The sequence below is a fragment of the Chironomus tepperi genome, unplaced genomic scaffold, assembly GCF_022539635.2.
Source record: "Chironomus tepperi strain 1889 unplaced genomic scaffold, CSIRO-AGI_Ctep_v1 contig_128, whole genome shotgun sequence".
Taxonomy (NCBI): Eukaryota; Metazoa; Arthropoda; class Insecta; order Diptera; family Chironomidae; genus Chironomus; species Chironomus tepperi.
Genome location: NW_027226250.1, coordinates 1,864,140 through 1,885,027, shown reverse-complemented (window position 1 = coordinate 1,885,027; position 20,888 = coordinate 1,864,140). Strand labels below are relative to the sequence as shown.

The 20,888-nt window shown below is 33.1% G+C and overlaps 2 protein-coding genes across 7 annotated transcripts in view; one reads left to right on the top strand and one right to left on the bottom strand.

The window, feature by feature from the left end:
• The window catches only part of Smr (nuclear receptor corepressor smrter), a 53,403-nt gene that overhangs the window by 6,414 nt on the left and 26,101 nt on the right, over nucleotides 1-20,888 (bottom strand). For 4 of the 6 annotated variants that reach the window (XM_070636471.1, XM_070636474.1, XM_070636472.1 and 1 more), the window contains exons 3-9: nucleotides 12,019-12,163; nucleotides 10,430-11,953; nucleotides 10,119-10,364; nucleotides 9,246-10,050; nucleotides 9,110-9,173; nucleotides 8,950-8,996; nucleotides 33-192 (exon numbers count right to left, since the gene is read on the bottom strand). In XM_070636471.1, coding sequence (XP_070492572.1) covers nucleotides 33-192; nucleotides 8,950-8,996; nucleotides 9,110-9,173; nucleotides 9,246-10,050; nucleotides 10,119-10,364; nucleotides 10,430-11,953; nucleotides 12,019-12,163 — 2,991 coding nt within the window. Of the gene's footprint in view, nucleotides 1-32; nucleotides 193-8,949; nucleotides 8,997-9,109; nucleotides 9,174-9,245; nucleotides 10,051-10,118; nucleotides 10,365-10,429; nucleotides 11,954-12,018; nucleotides 12,164-19,067; nucleotides 19,121-20,888 lie in introns of those variants that run through there. The other 2 variants (XM_070636476.1, XM_070636473.1) reach the window with 2 other exon arrangements.
• Nucleotides 7,170-8,656, top strand: LOC139087662 (zinc finger and BTB domain-containing protein 8A). The gene has a single exon (XM_070636541.1). The coding sequence runs from the start codon at nucleotides 7,307-7,309 to the stop codon at nucleotides 8,654-8,656; it is 1,350 nt and encodes a 449-aa protein (XP_070492642.1). The 5' UTR covers nucleotides 7,170-7,306.

The window sequence follows — 20,888 nt, the reverse complement described above, 5'->3', positions numbered from 1 at the left end:
AATTCTTTCAGTTTAAGTTAGTTTAAGCTTACCTTGATTTTACAGCTTTACTTTGACAGTTACTGCAAATTCTTGTTCCAGCTGGAATGTTCTCCTCAGTGAGTCCATATTGTTGAGCTTTTGCCTTCTCAAGTGGCCGCGTTCGACTGCAATTCTCTTGCTTGCAAACAAAGCATGGATAAAGGGCTTTATCTAAAGAAAAAGGAAGGGATTGAATTAAAAAAATATTCAAAAAAATAAATCAAATTAATCCTTTAGAGCTGCAAAATCGATGTAACTTTTTGAAATAATTGAATTTATGATGAAATCAATCAAATTGATATGGCAAATAGGAGATGCCAATAAATTCGAACGCGAACAACAACAGGCTGATAAAAGTTTAATATCATTGATTGTTCAGAACAGAAAAAAAAATCGCTGCAATGAATGTTTACATTTAATTCCATTTATTGAATTACAAATTTCGAAGAATGAACAGAAAAAAAATTTAAAATAAAATCTCCTCGCAATGGATTCGTCTGTTTTAGATGGAGAGTGGGTATAAAAATTTAGCTAAAGAACCGACGAATTAAGCAAATAATAGATGGAAAAAAAATCATATTTTTAATAAAGAAAAGTGAACGATTTTCCTCAAGGTTGTTTTTTCCCATCATGAAAATCGAAAAATATTTTGATGGGTTGTGGATTTTTTTGGGAAATTCTATTTGAAATGAAGTATTTGAAGTTGGAATTTGAGTATTTTTTGAAGTTATTAAATTTTTCGAACGCGAGAAAATTAAGTTCAAAAAACATTTTGTATGAAAAACAAAAAATTGAAATTTATTCATCAGGAAAGTCTGTTTTTGGAACAAAACCACCATTAGTCAATAGAATAGCAGCAATAAAGCCGTTTAATCAGTTAGCTTCATTGTTAAATGTGGTAAATTTCAATTTGAATTTTTGGAAACAAACAAAAAATCATTGACATAGTTTGTTGCCCCTTGGAAAAAATTTGAATTTTTATACAAAGCCAACTGATTTTCCTATGGTTTTTCTTAATTTAGAGTCATAAATTCTCCGTTGAATTCTCAGCATGAATAAGACATCAAATCCAACTACAATATTAATTCTAAAATATTGCAGTCATCATCAGCAGTAGTAGCAGCACCTCATTCCTTCATGCACATTAAATAAACGATTTCACTTGCTCAAATATTTGATCAAAAACAATTTTTTTTAAATAAATTTTTTCCATATTTACAAATCATTAAAATTCGTTTTATGCAGTTTTAAGGGAGATGGAAAAAAAAGTTGAAACTTTTGCTTGTGTGACAAGATTTTTTTTTATTTTATCGCTCGTCTCCTTTTTTATGCATCACATAATTTTGTTTGACATTCAATTATGTACATGAGGACGAAGGTATCTCATGGAACTAGGGAATTAAAACTGCAAACTGTGTCCACAAAAATTTTACCCGCTTAAAAACGGAACAGAATGCAGAAAATATTTCATTATTGACACGAGATCAAGTGAGTGGAAGTAATTGTCAAACCAACTTTAGTCATCTAGAGCGACCGCAAAGCAATCAATCCCAATCTATCCACGACTTTTGTGTAAATAAATAAAATAAAATAAAATCGAACATTTTACGTAATGAATGTATTAAAAGGGGTAGTTACACACATATATATATACACAGATTTTCCTCAATGTATATTTAATTTTTCCATTCACTATTTGCTTATGTGTTTATTTTTATTATTTTACAAGAGCTGAATGATGAAATGCGGTAGATAAAAAAAATTCTCTCTCTTCATTCCGCTTTTCTGGCAGTTTTTGCCTTTTACAGTAAGGAGTAAGAAAACTGCTTGTGAGGACAATAAGAAACGCAATTTGTATTAATCAGACCCAATCAGACTTGTGCCATTTCAAAAAATGTCCGTTAATTTTTGAATGAAACAGCGGAAATTTTTGAAATTTATTGAACGTTAGTATTTTTAAAATTAAAAAATACGTTACACATTATAAATCAATTAATTGATGCATAAAATTGGCTTTTTCCGATTTTTCCGACGAAATCTGGCTTTAGACTAGTTCTACACCTAGATCCTTCCAGGTATGATCAACAAGCAAACCCAAAATGAATGAAAATCTAACTCAACACTAACAAATCCCAGTTCAATTAATTTTTATTGCTTTGATCAACGATTTACGATACAGTCGAGGAAAAAAAAGAACAGAATGAACAAAAAACTTTCTTATTTACATTTACTTTCTGAGAGAGTTTTTTTTTATGTTATTTGCCTGCTAATTAGTAAAAAATCAACATTCATTCTCGTTCATACTATGGCATGGAAAGTAACTCAATTCAATTAATATGGAAATTGATTTTTTTTTTATCAATCAAAAAGCAAGCAATTTGTGGAAGTGATTGAAGGTGTCAACATATGTTCCAATGATGATGAACATGAAAATTCTTATTAATTAAAATTATGGAAAATGCGCGGAAGTTTGACTTTATTTTATCTCTCTCTCTCTCATCTCTCGCTCTCTGTGATGTCATGAATGAATTATTAACTAATTTAATTTAATAAATTGCATTGCTTTTTCATATTTAAATATTCATGAATTGATACACCAACTGGCAGAAAATAAACTTCGTGATGGGAGCAAAAAAATGATGAAAAAAAGTAAAGAATTTTATACAAATGAATTCATAAAATTTATGCACAAACTAACCCTGAAAAGGAACTTGGGGGGAGTAGCTTCCTTATTGCTGTGTAACTGAAGCAGGGGTGGAGCAATATAGAGGGGGGTCCCAATAATTAGGCAGGATTTTTGGATCTTAATGTTGAAAACCTTTTGAAAATTGAAGAATTATGTCCAAAAAGAGGAGATTTTGACTCTACCCCTGACCTAATGACCCACCCTGAACTGAAGACAATGGCAACTGAAAGTAATGACAATGCTTCTGTTGAATTAAGAAATTCAACGTCCTAATAAGGACACTTATGACTATAAATTCTCCCTCAAAACGTCTATTTCAGTCACCAAAGTCCCTGACTCCTTTACATTCCCAGAAAATTAAATTGAAAAACGGAAGAGCAAATTTTCTGAGAAGATTTCTTCGTCCTTTTCTCTATTTGTCCACACAATTTCTTTTCATCACCATTTTTTTTAGCATTCAAAACCGCACACAAAAAAGAGATTTTTCATTCATTTATTTCAGGTTTTTGCCTCTTCTTTATGCTACTTGTTAACCACTTAAGTGGGTTTTGTTGAAATGAGGATGAAATAAAATTTAAAGAAGGATATTTTTTTTATGATTTATGCTGAATTTTTATGTTAAATGCGATCATAGCTTATATAATTCATAAATCTATTAAGAAACGTAAAGTTATGTCTTAAAATTTTTCAAATATCTAGTTCAGAGGTGGACAAGCTTTAATTTTGTATTCTGGAAGCCGCACAAGGCATATTAGTACCGCGGCACACAGGTTGCCCACCACTATTCCAGCATAAATTCATTTTGACAATAATTCTGTCTCACATCCTTTAGAGCACATTCTTTAGCTAATTTACTAATGAGCACATTTTTATATAATCCCAATGAGAGTTAACTTGAACATTACAGCAGCACAAGGCATAAATATTATGAATTATTTGCAGGAAAGTAAACAAAACTTTACTTCAAAGAGAATTTTTAAACGTCATCAGTGCAATTGAAAAATAAGGTAAAGAGTGTAGGAGGGGATGAGTTGAAGTAGATATAGGAATAATAGTAATTTCAATAAATTTTTTAATATTGTGAAAAATTCATCAGAGAGTTGATTAAATTCTCAAATGGCATTTATTGTATGGATAATGAGGATTGAAGTCAATTGGAAGGAAAAATGCTTGACTGGATATAAGATACACAAGAAATATTTAGAACCATTTTGGTTTTTGAATTAAAATTAAATTTTCAATCTTAGCGTAAAAATTTCCATCCAGCCCTCCCAATACCCAGCAGATTCATTTGCACTCAATTCCAATTAATCCAACAATACAGGCTCAAGTGATTTTTGGTTTGTTTTTTATAAAAATATCATGGAGATGCTGTAGGCATTTTGTGTTCATTAATTATTCGTTGTTATCGTGAAGAGCATCCTTTAATGTACACGAACATATGCAGCAATTTTCTCTCTTTTTTCTCTTCGATGGCGATTTAATTAAGTTAATAAAAACGTAAACTTTGCCTGATGCTCTTTCAAAAAAAAAGATTTTTTTTTTCGGTTTGCCGTTCTGCATACATTAGAGATCATTAATTATTTACAAATAAATTTTTCATATTTCTCGTCATGTCCTTTTATATTCCCATTCATGCAGGAATCATCATCTTCTACGACAACCTGATGAGGAATGACATATGAGAAACATAAAAGAGGGGTCGGTCAAGCTGTGTAAATGTCTATGGACATACAAACAAAACCGGTCAAGTTTAACGACTAAAAAAAAACTATTTTTCAATAACTAGTTTTTGTGGAATAAAAAGGTAAAGGGGTAGATGGTCAGTTCGACCTTTCATTGACACTTGACCTCAAGTTCACATCGTAAGACATTCTTATGGACTTTCTCACCGGACAGTCATACGGTCACAGAGATCACCAACGGTTCTTTTATGTCTGTAATTTTTTTTTAGTTTTTTGTTTGCGGAAAGGAACTGTTTTTTGTGCAATTAAGTCCAATAGCAGTTCTGACTATAAAATTAATCAAGCAATTAAGTAAAATTCCAGAGAGACTTAATTATAGTTTAATAAACGTAAAAAGTATTGTTCAAAAAATAATATCAAGACAAAAATTTTTCACCCATCTCCTCCCATTTTTTTCCATCCCCTCTCAACCCCAATTCATGACACAAAAAATGGACAAGAGCGAAAAATTCTTTACTGTGGGAATAAAAATTTCATTAAATAAATTTATTATTTTTGATAACAATCGCAAAAAAATTTTTTCGGGACATATTTTATTGATAGCACATAGCTTCAAAGGGATTCTCTGTTATTTTTTTCATTTTAATTAATGTTCATCAATTTTATAAATGAAATATTAATATTTTAATAATCACATTTTTTATCATTCATAATTGTGTGTTTGTGAGTTTTTCAAAAGAATTACGCTAATAGCTTCACATTGGCTGACTGGCTGGATGATTATATGGGTAAGGAGTAAGATCTCAGCAACCAGATAACGTTGAGAACTCGAGTTTGAAGCATTAGCTCAGTGAAATCAAGTCCCTGGTTTAGCGCTTGGTTTGCAAGCTTAAAACTATTATTAAATGCTTTATTTAATGATTTTTCTGCTTTATTCACAAATTCCATTGGAAACTTTTTCCTTTACAAGAATTTGAATTTTATTTGACCGTTAATATTCAAAATAATTTTGACTGAATTTTTGTTGTGAATTTTACTGATTGGATACTCTTTGGCAGTCAAATGCGTTTAAGTCCTTCGATCAATATCACAAGGACTTTATACAATTTTTTTTGGTAACTAATTAAATTAATGAAGTAATTGAGGAATGATATTAATTACTATTTGGAATTTTCATGTAGGCAATAAATTAATTTTTTGTTATTGAAAAATGGATTTTTAAGCACTTTTTGGATTAAATGTCAAATGGGGTATTGTTTTGGAAATAATATTTATCGGATTTGTGATCCATTGAAGCAGATGCTGATAGAATAATTGAAAAGGTCAAAATTACAAGTTTGAACAGTAAATGATGAATAAATTCTGATTTATCATCAAATTTCAATCCATTTTTCATCTTCACTTTATTACAGTGGTGGGCAACCTGTGTACTGCGGTACAGAAGTTAAGGATTGACAGCAAATGCCATGATTTGTTTACCATGAGCGATTTCAGTCGTTGATTACAATAAGTTGTGCCGCGGTAGAAAAAAGGTTGCCCACCACTGCTTTATTGAGTAAACAGTTATTAAAGGAAGTAAGCAGTTTCAAAGGATATAACTTTCAATTGCTAGCAATGTTGCTAATTGTTCATCAGGAAAAAAAACCTGAAAAATTACCACAATTGTGCTAATTATCATAAACATGACGAAGAAATCCTCATAAAAATTATTATTGAAGCAATCAGAGTTCCATCACAACCGAGTAGCGATGAATAAAAAAGAATTCAATCAATTATATTGATTAGCAAATAAATGAAATTTCTATAACATCAGACAAATGTTGCTAATGGCAAAATTGAAAAATATCTCCTAATGATTTTCATTTCTTTCCCCCATTCATACCCCCGTCATGTTTCCGTCAAATCAACATTTCGTCATATGAGTTGTTCACACAGACAATAAATTTTTAGTGAAAATGAAATCAACAAATGCGAAAACTTTGCAATTAAAATTTTAGAAAATTGTTCTCGCGGGAGTAGAAATGGCACGAAAATGTGCGATAAATTTTAGTAAAGTGGGGTTGGGGGGGAATTGGTCTGAATAGAAAATATTTCATAAATTAAAATGATATAAAAGCTCCGAGAAATCAAATTTTCATAATTTTTAATACAGAAATTTCTCTCTATTTGCAATTAATTAAATTAAATTAATTAGATGAAATATACACAAAAAAATTTTTTTTTCCCGTTTTGCGCGATTGAAAAGAAATTTTTAATGAGCACTCCCGTTGGCTGAAAACGAACTTTTTTTAAATACCCAAAAAGACAACAATTAGCCATACACATAGTTCTCACCGGTGTGTGTTGTGTGACGTGATAAAAAAATGAAGAAACTGGAAATTCAAGAATTTTCCCCTCCCATTATTATCCTTACTGTCCATTCATAATGACCATTACACAGCAAATGTTAATAATCCGTTTAGTTCCTTCAATCATTAAAGGAATTTTAAATTCGTGCCAGTTTTTTAAGGAAATGAGAAGTGAATCATGGTCAGTTTGTACCATTGGCTAGTAGGATTGATTGATATTCTACTGTCTTTTTGCATCAGATAGAAGATTCATGCCATAAAAAGTTCAATTTATCAAATTCATCCCAATTTAAATAAATACCTTCACTAACCCTTACAAAATATTCATCCCTAAACTGCGTTCCAACCCTCAATTACCCTAAACCTTCCCAACATTCTATAACTTTTGGTGTGTGAAACACAAAAGGAATCAAAAAGCGCATGAGCATAGAACATACAATTTTTCACATTTTTCCTTTCCTGAATTGAAGTTTCAATCGCAATTTATTCGTCAGCGCTGTCGGACGTGTATCTTCTTAGTCGATAGAACGATAATTGAGAAATTCGTTAGACTTAAACGAGTGGAAATGTTCACAAATTGGTTGACTTCTGATATATCGAGTAAGTCAAGGACTGAGACAAATTCATCAACACCCGATTGTATAATTGAGGTTGGACCACCGCCGTTTGCAAGATTTCCAGCACATTCGGCAATATTATCAACACAAAGTGGATATTTTCGTGCGGCAATATTAAGGATTAGTGAAAATGGAAAGCAATCAGAAAACTCAATTTTTCTACCTAACATAAGTGTTGAGCATTTTACGCCGCTCTTGACATACATGTATACGGGATATTTAGAATTGAATTTCGAAAATATTTTTGGAGTGCTTCTCGCAACGCACTTACTTCATATGCCAAGAGCACTTGAGATTTGTCGGGAATTTTTATCGCAAAATCAGCAACGACAGCAAAGTGATTTTTTTGGTCAGAAAAATTCAAAACTTGTTCGACCGATTGCGAGTAAGCCACCATCAAATTATGGATTAAATTTTGTGTCACCACCAAAAGTTCAGAGCAATTTCTCATTAACAAGTCATGGAACTAATTTTAAAAAACTTTTAAATGAACGGGAAATACAAAAACCGATAAGAAAACTTCCAGACGAGGAAAAAGTGGCAAAAAAGATTCTTAAAGTTTCACCACCAAGTCCAGTTCCACATACATCGACAATTAAGAATGAAAATAGTGATAGTAAAGTTGTGATTGATATTGCAAGTTGTGATGGACCAGTGAGATTTCGTCGTATATTAAATGAAGCTTATGAACATAATAAACATCCAAATACAAGCTCAACAAGTATATCGACAGATAATGAACAGAGTGATTTAAAATATCAATCAAATGTGTCGTCATTTCACCAACAAATGGTTAAAAATATTAATGAACAGTACAATAAGCAAAAGTCAGTCAATAGTGGCGAAGAATCAGAAAATTCTCAGCATTCAATTGAGATCTATACTTGTATTTACTGTAATCACACATTCAAGTCGAAATATTGCTATCAAAAGCATGCAAAGCGTCACATAAATCCATTAAATCCACTTGGAAGATGTAGACCGGATGATTGTGAATCAAGTGACGGTGAGGCAGCAAAACAACAACAAATTTGTGTTAAACGTGATTCAATTAAACCCTTGGACATGAATGTGCAGTATTACCCGTGCAAAATTTGTGGATGTAAATTTCCAAGCTACTATTTCGTACACAAACATCGAAAAATGTGTCATCCCGAAGTTGAGGCTGATGGAAATGGAAATTTAATACAAAATGCAAGCTCATCATTATCCAATTCGTCGTCTCAAAATCAACAAAATGATAATCAGATAAATGTTGATGAATGCTCAAATAAAGAGATCATCGAGGATAATTCATAAGATTGATGTTATTTAAAAGTTTTGTGAATAAAGAATTGAATTTCATTTTTGTTAAAAAAACGTAAAATTTCTTGTTCCTTTAAATACCTGCACGGAAATTCAAGAACAATTTTCAGCAACGACTTTGAAAAATTCAAACTCTCAATAAAATTTCAAACGAATGAACCATTCTAACGGTTTTTAAAAATTCAAATTTTCAGAACCCTACATACTTTCAAATTTCAAAAATACGTTACATCGATGAACAATTTCTAAAAGTTTTTCGTTAGTTAAAAAGTATTTTTCACACTTACCCAAATCATTTGCTCCACATTCTTCGATTTTAGGCTTCTTGGCACTGCTAAATTGAAGACAAAGAACAAAAAGACAACACAAATAGATTAATTATTGGTCATATTGAATTGTAAAGAAGAATACAATGTAATAATGGAGAAGCTGTATCAAATGTCTTACCTTGGTTCACAACTATTCCAATTCTCCTCATCCACATCCATTGATATCGTTTTCTTGCCCTTTCCTGTATTTAATAAAAATAAAAGAAAGATTGAAATTTAAGGTTGGGTAACAACAATTTTAGTCAATAATTTACCTTCGTCATTCTCTTTATCATCATTCGGTTCCTTCTTAATTTCAATTTTCTTCTCCTCTTTCACATTAGTCTCTTCTTTCTTCACAATTTCATCAACAGCCTTTCCTTCCGTCTTAATTTCTTCAGTTTTAATAACCTCATGTTTCAGACCATTCGGTGGATACGTTGACCAGTTATTACTATCTGACTCAGTCTTCATCACAACGTCACCGTCAGGTTCAGTTTTAATTTTTGCAGGAAGGAATGATGATGTTGATGTTGTTGTTGTGGTCGTACTCGTCGTGGTTGTACTTGTTGTCTCAACAGTTTGTTGCTGTTGCTGTTGCTGCTGTTGTTGTGACTGTAAGTTACCATTACTACTTGCACGCCTCGTCGTACTTTTATTTGAATTTGATACAGGCGATGGTGATGCAGTCTCTGACATTGAACGTATGCATAGCGGATCAATTTCCTCTTTAACATTCTCTTGACTCTGTGTACTACTACTATTAACAGTTACTGTAACTGTCGGTAATGGTGCAGATGATGAGGCTGCAGCCGATGATCTCGTCGATGTTGAATTACTATTTGTGGTTTGACTCTCAGCGGCCGAAGCTGTTGCAGATGTTGCATTAGATGATCGACTAGTATTACGTGATTTACGTTGAAGTCGTGTCGTGACACCAGTTGTCATAAGGTCAAGAAGCGATTGACTTTCACTCGTTTTCGGAAGGTTCTTCGTACTTCGTGTTCGCTTACTGGACTTTCGTAAGAGTTGCTTATACTTTATATCCTTTTTACTGAGGTAGTAATAACGAACACAGTCCTACAAATGAAAACAATAAATTAATGCTTAGTAATCAGCCATAATTGGATATTCCATAAATCTCTTACCTGTGCATTTTTCCTCTCCAAATTGCTAGCAATAAAGCCAAAGTTCTTGGCCTGCTGAACATATTTGTCTCGGAAAATTTCCTTCTCACCACTCGTCCAGAGATTCAGAGTTTTATATGCACTAAGCTCCGCTTCCATATCAACTTGTGAGCCATTCTCATTTTGGAAGACTAGGCGTCGTTGACGACTATCAAACATTAATGGTGGAATTACTGCATATGATCGCATTTTCTTATCCTCTTGTGCCTGAAAATGTAACTGAGTAAATTAGTGGATATTCTTTAAAAATAACATATTTGTCCAATTCTCACCTGTTCCTGAAGACCATCAACAATCACCTCAAAGTCAGCTTCTGACTTTACACGCGATCCAACGCGATTAAATCGCTCTTTGTCCTCACGTTGCTTCCTCAGCTCAACAAACACTTTCTCAAATAGCTCACGATTCTTTAATTCACGATTCTTGCGTTTCATACTCGACTCAATTTTCTCAACACGCTTCTGCCATTCGGCTGATAGCTTAGCATATTGATCGGATAATTCCTGACTGCGCTGTGCGCGCTCAGACTTAATTTTCCTTAAATGCAACAACAGACTCGATCGAAATGTCAAATATTGTTCATGAATTTTTCGACAAACGTCCGCATCTGATGGTTGATTGTATAATGGCAGTTCAAATGTTTGACCCTTGAAATTAAATGCAGTGAGGATGGCATGACTGTCACTTGCCTTCTTTTTATTCTCAGCATAAATTTGTTGTGCAAGGGTTCGATGTGGTGTCGGTTGCTCTGGAACATCCTCAACACCTTCTTCCTTCTGTTCAATCAACATTCTCTCTTTCTCCTTAAGAAGCTTCTTTCGCTCCTCTAATGACATCATACTTGAGTCTACACTACTAATTTGTTGAAGTAAATCATCTTTCGATAACTTTGGTGATCCGGCCGGTGAAATGGCTTCCGTTTTTGGATGATAACCGCCACCAAGATTACTATTATTATTATTATTGTTGTTGTTACTATTTGAATTTGGAGGCGGAGGATCACGAGTATCAATTTTTAGCACAGATAAGACTTTTGTATTTGTATTTGATGGAGGCTGTTGTTGTTGCTGTTGTTGCTGCTGCTGCTGCTGTTGCTGTTGATTCTGTACCTGCTGTTGTTGTTGAGGCTGTGTTTGTGGTGCTTGAGGGGATGCAGCAGTTGGAATTTGATGCGGAGGCGGTTGGGATGGTGGCTTTTGTGGCTGATATTGGATATCAGCTGTCGCACCAACAATTGGATTTTGATGTGTTCTCGGTGTCTGTGCAACATGTACAACAACATGACTATTAGATGATTGAATTGGCGGTCCAGCTTTCTCATAATTCGTATGATGTAATCGAACAGGTATTGAACTTGGTGTTGCGGCTGGATGATGGAGACTATTCGTTTGTGGCTGATAAGGCGATTCGCCAAGTCTAAGTTTCTTATGAGCGGGCTGTGATGAAGGTGCTTGTTGCTGCTGTTGTGTAGGCATACCTTGTTGTCCTCCCGGATCTGGTGGTTGAGGTCTCTGATTAGGTTGTGACGCTTGAAGGTGTGCCGCTGCACCATCACGAATATTTGCATTAATATAATCATTAACTGTAAGTGGTCGCGTTGAATTTGACACACTTTGTGATTGTGATATCGGAACTGGTTGCTGATTTTGAGGCTGATTTTGGGGTATTGATACGCGCGGTGGAAAGCCTCCATGCTGTGGAAAGTTAGCACTAACGAAATTTGTCGGTACCGTTCCCATTGTTGGCTGATGGAGTGTCGTTCTCGTTGCATACTCGAATTGCGGGTTTGCAGGTTGCTAAAAAATGATGTAAATTGGTCAATTAAAGTCTGTAGACAGTGATATGTTTTGACTTGACTTACCCAATTATAATTTGATTTGCCAGAATTAGCAGAAGCACCAGGAAATGTATTTGTTGCACCTCGCACTCGATTTCTCTGATCAACATTAACATATGTGTGCGGGATCGAGTGTTGTATTTGATATGCTGAATTTGTGGCAGATGATCTATAAATAGAAATGAATTTTTATTAGCATAAATAGTTCACAGAAGTAATTTTTATGAATGATGAACAATATTTCATTGATATAAGATTGAGAATAGCCATTATCCCGGAAATAATTTAAAACCAGCTAGAGCTACAGACTAGATAATGTTTTTTTTTGAAAAATTATTCACAGTATGAGCACTTTATTGGCATGTTTATAAACAACATTGATGTATAGTTCATGCTACATCTATCTGTGAAATCTACATGAATCAGCTTCTTCAATTTTGTTTGTGTAATTGTATACAATAGAAGATTCATGGATTTATTATAAAATATATGGCATACTTGCAAAATACTTTCTTGCATTGTTCATTAATAAAATATTTAGTAAGGAATTTGAATTGTTGCAAGCTGCAAATTTGCCATTTTTCTTCGTCAGGTTCTTGATTTTATTGAATTTTCAGCCCGATCAGCAAATGGGTCGAAATCAGTCGTCACGGTGCCCTAACGAGTACGATGTGCTGCTCAGGCAAGTCATTACACAAACAGTCTAGAGTATTCTCAATCAATCTCATGACTTGTTTAAAGTCCATTTGAGAATCTCAACAAGAATCTTTAAAAGTCCTCACATCACATCCAACAGACTCAACATTAAATTTTACTAATTTATTCATCCGTTAAACAATATAAAAGGCAAATGATTTTATTATTTATAAAATATCACATTCAACCCAAAAGATAATTTTAACGAGAACAAAACAAAAAACTTTTCTTGTCCTTCAATTTTTTTTTTTTGTTTTACGACACAAAAAGATATAAAGATAGAAAAAAAAGAGTATGAAAGTTGGCAACATCGCATTTCCTCATAGTTAAAATTTTGTATTCAAAATGTCTACTCAGAATTTTATTTTTTTTTATATACTGTTTCCCTCAACGATGCCTTCAAGCTGTACACAATAAAAAAAAACTTTTTTTTCTGAATGATTGAGGAATAAAGGCTATGCAGAAAAGGCAGCAGAGAAAAAAAAAGTTTATGACTCACGTTATCATTAAATGTGACATTATCGTTCCGAAAAACTTTTTTTTTCGACTTTTCCCAGTCGTACATTGTAACTGTAGTGGCTTGTCGTGTATTCAAAATTTTAGAGCATGCAGACGGGAGGCATTGAGGGTGGAAAAGTTTTAAATTTTTTAAAGGCATTTCATGGAAATTGAGACATTGTTGTTTTTGTGACAATTGGACAGGAGGAAGTTGGAGAGAACAATTGAATTGTCAGTTTTTTTAGGTATTTCAATCTGGATTGTATGTTTTTGAGCTAAACAATTGGATGCAAACATGACAATCGGAAGAAGAATCTATTCAATCTTTTCTAGATCTAAAAATGATATTGTACATGTCAGAAAATGTTTGTGCCTAGATATAGCTAAATAAAAATTAGAACGAATAAGATTTTTAGGTAAAATGATGTTTGATGGATTCAGTATTAAGAGTTGGAGGCATTAGACTTGATAATCTATTGTCTTATATCCTTTAGACCTACAGTTTCTAATAGAACCCCAACCACCTGCAAGCTATGCAGACTACATGAATATCATATGACTTGATGTACCCTATAAAGTACTCGGTAACGTAGATAGTATTCCTGTTCGCAAGATACAAGCAATGACGACACATCATATGCTGAAGACCTCAAAACTGCAACCAAGATAAGAATCAACCTTTATAACTAGACCCAACGCTCTACCATTTAGGATCACCATGCAAGGACGGTATATCAACTATTTATAAAGCTAGTCCAAATATGTATGTCGCATACAATCCCGCCTTCAAATAATCCTTAATTTTGACAAATCGAATTTCCGTTGTGTCATCCAAAATTTCCAGTATGATTCATTAAGCCTCTATTTATGTGCCTTTTCATAGTTTGCACTCATACATGTAAAAAAGGAAAGATATCATACATAAAATTACATGAGGCATGATGAAGCCCCAACTTAAGCTCATTATGGGATTGCAGAAAGGAAAAAGAAGACGAAACATGCCCGGGAAAATGGAAAAAAGGAAGGAAGTAGAATGAAAAGTTTTTTAGAGCAATTTGGGATGGTAAAAGTGCTCTTGAGTTTATTCTGGCAGCAATATAAGGGTGAAGAATGTTTGAAAACTATTCTGGGTTATGTAAGTGCTGGAAAATTACGTATTTAAGTGCTGGAATCTCGAAACAAACGAGCTATGACATTTACATTAAGCAAAATAAGCGTAAAATATGGTTGCGAAGGACCAATGTGCCATAATTATCCTCATCAGCAAACTTCTGCCATTTCTTCCTTAATCCCTTCATTCGTAAATTTAACGAGAACAACAGAGAAAATCGATAAAAGATCATAAATTGCACAGAGCGAGACCAAAATTGTGTTTCGGTAGTCACGGTTGCTATCTTTCTATGACTACGCATTAACAATAGCAATAATAATAATCGCCCACGTACCAAAAATAAATCCATTACATTCATTCACTGCGTAGCCATGAAAATTTTTTGATAGAAAAAGAAGTAAATGAATAAGTAACAAAAAGAGGCACCGGAATGGAAATAAATTCACGACATTTTTTTGTTGTGTATGAGAAAGAAAAAAATAATCGATAAAAAGCGACAGAAGAGGATTTTCATTTGATGCCATCTCCTTTATATATTTAAATGGAATCCCAAAAAAAAGCAGCACCAGCAAAAAAACATTTTCAACATAAATATGTAGCATGAGCATTAAAAACATTTCTCATGTATTGTAGAATAATAAAAGCGAAGCTGTCGAGATTCTAAGGGTGTGTGTGGGCGGCGGATGAAGGCTCTGGGGAGGAAAAAGAAAAAAAAAACATTTTCATCATCAGCAGTGGCTGACTGTGTTGTATTATGGCACAGACACATACAACAGTGAAGGTTTCTACCCCAATCTGAAAAATATAAAATGGAAAAACATTTTCCATCCCAAAACCTCCCAATATACCGCCCGTCATCATACAATGTTAGCAATGTACATGCCGAGAGAAAGAAGGGGATGATGACATAAAAGTATGTATATGGCATGAGGCAACCTCACTCTCTTCTTTTTTTTCGTTATATATAAAGCATTGTGATGGGTTCAAACTTTATTCTTGGAATTTCATCCGCATGCTATGTACAGTCAATGTTGTATAAAGTATATATTTTTTTTATGGAAACGTTGGCAACATCATCCAATTTTCTGTGTTTATGGCACATTCTCTTTCTCACTCTCTCGTGCTTCTCGTGTACATATTTTCTCCATCCCTACTCGACACCCTCCTTACCATTCTACCATTTTTTATTTTATTTTATACATATTTTCCTCATCTCCGCTTCTGCTTGTTTGTTTGTCGCAAGCAGACTTTAGTGTAGCTTTAAAAACCATATCAATTTTTAGTGCAATTTTCTTTTTTTTTGTCTTTAATTCTACTTCCTCTTTCTGCCGTCTCTCCTGTCTCGATTATATTTTTTATGTTTCTGTTTTTTTGGCCTATGTCAGTTTATTGAAATTTGATGACTATGAAAATTGATTTTCTTTGCTTTTTATGTATAAATCTACATGTGAATGGACTTTAAAGAGGATGCCTAGTTTAATGGAAATAATTTATTTATTTTTTTGAGAGAGAGATTATGTGAAATGGAATGAATTATATCCTAGAGTTGGAAACTCAAATTTTGCCATGAATGAGGATAAGAGCTTGATGTGAGTTTAGTCCAGTGGTGAACAACATGTGTCCTGTGGTACACTCGTTTGGAAATGATATGAACCATATGTCATGTGCGGTTTCGATTGAGGGTAATCGTCAAGGTGTACCGAAAAAAATAAAAGGTTGTCCACCACTGGCTTAGAAGCGAAGCAATGAGAGGATAAGTTTGCTGTACAGAAGAGATCCACATGATGTTCTGCAACTTTTGAATTTTCATCATGAAAGTATAAAGTTTGATCCAGAGAAACTTTTTGTTAAGCTTTAAGCAGACTGATCCCCGTTAGAAATATAATCACCAGCTCCAGAAGACTCTATCTAAGTGATGGACAACCTGTGTGTCGTGGCACACCTTGGTGGTGCACCGCGATCGAATTCACATGCGGTTCATGATATTTTCAAAATATATTCGTTGTGTTCCCCGGCTTATAGGTTGCCCACCACAGCTTTATCTTGATCTCAAAATTCAGAACCCTTAATTCCTCTATCGGATATTATTTGAGATTCTAGATGAAATCTCATCCAATAAAATTTTTTGTTGCTATCGATTTTATTTTTCTTCTCATTCAGCATTCTTGCATGTTATTAAGTATGACTTTGAAAAGATATTTTTGTGATGATACTGAAATATTTTTCCTACGTATTTGCCTCATTAAAATATTTTTGAAAATAACTTGTACTGCTCAAATCCGCTATCAAGAAGATCTGTTGGTGAAATTGAATCGCTGCTTGAGTTCAAGATATTGTTAGCAACTTGAAGCTATGTTAATGGAATTTTTTGAGATTGTTTTCTTAGGGAATATGTCAGTAGTGGTGAATCAGTGTGTCGTGGTACATCTTGGTGGTAAGTCACGACTGATACAGCACACGACATGCGGCTTATGGAACTTAACACTAGTGTGTCGTGGTACATAATTTGTCTACCACTGAACTAGATATGCTGATAAATTTACTGCTATATATTCATGCGTCACTAAGGATTATCAATGTCAATTCAATAATATCTGTGTAAATTCGCTGGAAATCCTATCAAATTTCAGCCTTATGAAACTTAATATTCGTTCAAAGTAAACAATAATGATAAATCTCGAGCAAAGTAATCATTGCTATTGTCACAAAATCCCTTATATACTCAGGTTAGCTTGACAACCAAAAAATGTAATCTGGCTGACTTCAAATGTCACATGAAACTTCTTTAGTCTTCATTTTCAGATGGCAACTTAAGGCTGCTTTTTATGTATAAACAAGTGGGGCTTTTTCTATATATAAACAAAGTAGCAATAAATCTCCACATTTTTTTATTCCGAGAATTTTAGATTACAGCAACAAAATGTCATGGACGGATCTTTCTGGACAGTAAATTTTATGAGATATGACTGGAATATGATAAGTAAACATAAATACTTGCTCAATATTTTCTCCGAATTACATTTCAAGATATCCAACCGTTTCAAGTAGATTTATTACTTCAAGGCATAAGTCAGTAGTGTGCAACTTATGTGCCACGATACACTAGTGTACCGCTAACAGTATTGCAAAGGCCATAAACCATATGAATTGGGGGTTTCTTTGGCTTATCTCCAAATTGTGCTGCAACACAAAGGTTGACCACCACTGGTATATGGCAACAACAAGTTGATTGCTCTTGAAATTATTTTACAAAGCTATAATTGATTGCAAATTGAATTTATTTTTTAATATTTCCGAGCTGGTAATTTAATTAGCTATCAGATTAAAAGATTGAGTTGTGTTTTTATACTTGTTACTATATAGAAGCAGTAATGGGCAACCTTTTTTCCGCGGCACAATTTGGTTGTAAGTCTCAACCAAAACTATACACGGTATACGACTCATGGACTTTCCTAGTGTGACGCGTAGATATAAGATTAGTGTTCTAGTGTGCCACAGCCAATATGTTGTCCACCAATGATAAAGTAAGTAATTTAATGACTGTAAATTATTTAAGCAAGGGTTATTTGCAATATTGTAACAGCTTGTATAACACGAAATTGCTCTTAGGTGCCATTTTATGTTTCTTTAGCATCATCTGGAAGATTTTTGTTTAGTTTCTCTTTAGACATGCTCAATATTCTCATTATGTAGCAAAATTTATCAAGCAGAGATGATCAATTTTTGTCTAAAATTATTCATAAATTTGACAGCTATGGTTACAGCATGCGTAATACCAGTCTATAGAGATAAATATTTCATTCAAAAAGACCTATACAGACAGACATATATCCATATATGGCTGCAAATCTTTTTCAGATGATAAAGCATAAAAAAAGTCATTTCCACTGTCAAGATTAAGAAGAATTCATGGCACAAGAATGAATCGACTGTATCAGTGTCATCTAAAAATAAAAATATTTAAATTATTTTTTTTTGTGACTCGTTATGGAAATAAAGTCACTCAGTCAGTAAAAATAGACATTCAAAAAAAAAAAAAAGTTTCATGGCAATGGTTGTTAGCAGTGACGACATATATTTTAATGTAAAAAGTCGCAAATTTCATCTCCAATTTTTTTTTGTGAGAATTCATCCATTGTTAGTAACAACAAAAGAGTTCTTTATCCATTGTGTTGTGCCTTTATACATAGGTCTACATACATACTTATATATACAGAATGTCGAGAACAATAAATTAATTCTCATTTTTATGTAACACAATTTCATTCCATATAATTCCGCATACATAGTATCATCTTCTTTGTTGTTGCTGTTTGTCGTCAGCAATAGCTTGGCACAGCCAAGGCTACGTGGTTTTCTTCTTATTGTTGGGGGATTTTTTTACTGAATTATTTGTTTATTTAGAGTTAATTTTGACGGACTGCGTGTACATGTGGATCACGTGGGTGCATAAAGTATTAATGGAATGAAGCTGTCGATTGAGGCAGTATTGTACTTGGAATTGGGAGTTGGCAAGTGAAAACCAGCAATAGAGCTAGTTTTAGACGACATATATAAAATATCATGAATCTGTAAGGAGATCCAAATCGTTAAATAAACCTTATCATCCTGCTGAGTAATAAAAGGCGCAATAATCATCCACATCCCCACGATATTTCACAATTTATTTCCATATTACTGCCTCTTCTTGCTCATCTTAACCGTCATCAATTTTTTTTATATCCATCCATACATACATACGCTTACACACGATTGTTATGTTATTTACCCATTGTTGTTGCCTTCTTTATTCTTTTTGAATTTCATTTAATTTAATTCATCCATGTACGTTCATGTGCTTTATATTTCACTCATCTTCTTCTTATTTTTTCATATTTTTTTCTGCTCTGCCTCAATGACGAGCTGGTGTTTTATTATTATTATTTACTCTCTCTCACTCACTCACTCTCTCTGTGTATTTCTTTTTAAATGGATTACTCATCGATTGTGGATTTTTTTTTGCTGTTTTATTTTTCTGGGTTGATAGCGGGATTAAAGACTTTTTTTTACATAAGACGAAGCAAATTAGAGAAGAAAGAAGAATCCGATAAAATTTTCTCTTTCTTTCTTTTATGTCTTTCTTTGGCTGCTTATTTCATAAGCTTATGAAATCCGATAACGGATTACTTCTTATAAAGATACTTTACTTCCAACTTATTTTCGCTCATTTCCTTCATATAAAAAGCGAAAAAAAGCAGCATAATTGGATGAACTGTGCGCATTGCTGTTTAGTGTTTTGAGGGCAAATTTACGCAATTTTTCATTATTCTTGGAGAGTTTTTGAAGCTATTTGTGGGATTTCTAAACGTGGCCGTTAATTTTTGATAGGAAATGGCAATAAATCAATATATTCGAATTTTCGAACTCAATTTCGAATTCTTTGAACCCAATTTCGAATTATTCGAACTCAAATTCGAATTCTTCCAACCTAATTTTGAATCCTTAGAGACCATTTTCGAAACCTTCGAACTTAATGTCGAATCCTTTTAAAATGAAATGTCGCAAGTCTGTTCTGAAGCTATTTGGTCAAAGATATTAAGGTTTATAATCTGATTATCAATTATTCAGGTATATCCCCAAGTTTCAAATACAAATAATTTCAGAAATGAATATTAACCTTGACATTATCTTTCAGCACGTGAAAAAGAGTCGTACTAAAAATAAAAAAAATCACCAAAATCTGACATTCGCTTGTGTCCACAGGCCAGATTTAACCGGTATAGCGAAAAGTTCATTCAAAGAAGTAAACAACACATCTGTCCTTGTGACACTATCATACATTTATCTCTCAACAAAGGCACTTGAGAAAAAGTACGAATTTTTTAAATCCGTCAAGTCAAAAACGGGTCTGGAAAAACCAGATTGATAAAAATCATTAAAAATTGTTGTTCATATCAGGTTTTTTGAGATGAGAATATTGATATTTTCATATTATTCATTAGGAATAACTTAGCTCGTAAAGCATTAACATAAAAACAGCGATAATCCAAACTTTCATCATACTAAATGCTGACTATTTTAATGAATTTTAATAAGAGAATTCAGAGTGTGGTCGTCTCAACATTTTTAAAGGATTCGACAATATTCGTCAAAACTCACAAATATGCAAATATAAATGAAATATGTCAAAAAAACTGGATAAAATGAGACTTCAAAATGAATGACATGAAGATTATAGTTGACACATAAAATATACAATTTATTGCATCTATATTTGACATAATATATGAATCAGCTTCTGAAGAAATGACTATCCTAATTTACATTTAAACCGAGAGTCCAAAATCTTTTTGAAAATCAATAAAGTAACATAAAATTATGACAAGTCACATTAAATTAGTAATGATCTGATTTCACGGATGTATCCCTAACAAGCAGAGAGCTTGCTTTTAAGAAGTTGCTCTAGATAAATGTATTTGTTAAGCATTTTCGCGAGCCTCCTCTCAGCTTATTCTGGACCAAGATATATAAATGCTCTTATTCAAAAATGTTGAATGCTCTTTGCCTGCTTAGGTATAATAATATGATCAATTTGAACAACTTTAATAAA

Excerpts from the sequence above, each read along its gene's own strand:
- LOC139087662 (XM_070636541.1), top strand. The coding sequence starts at position 7,307 with ATGTTCACAAATTGGTTGACTTCTGATATATCGAGTAAGTCAAGGACT.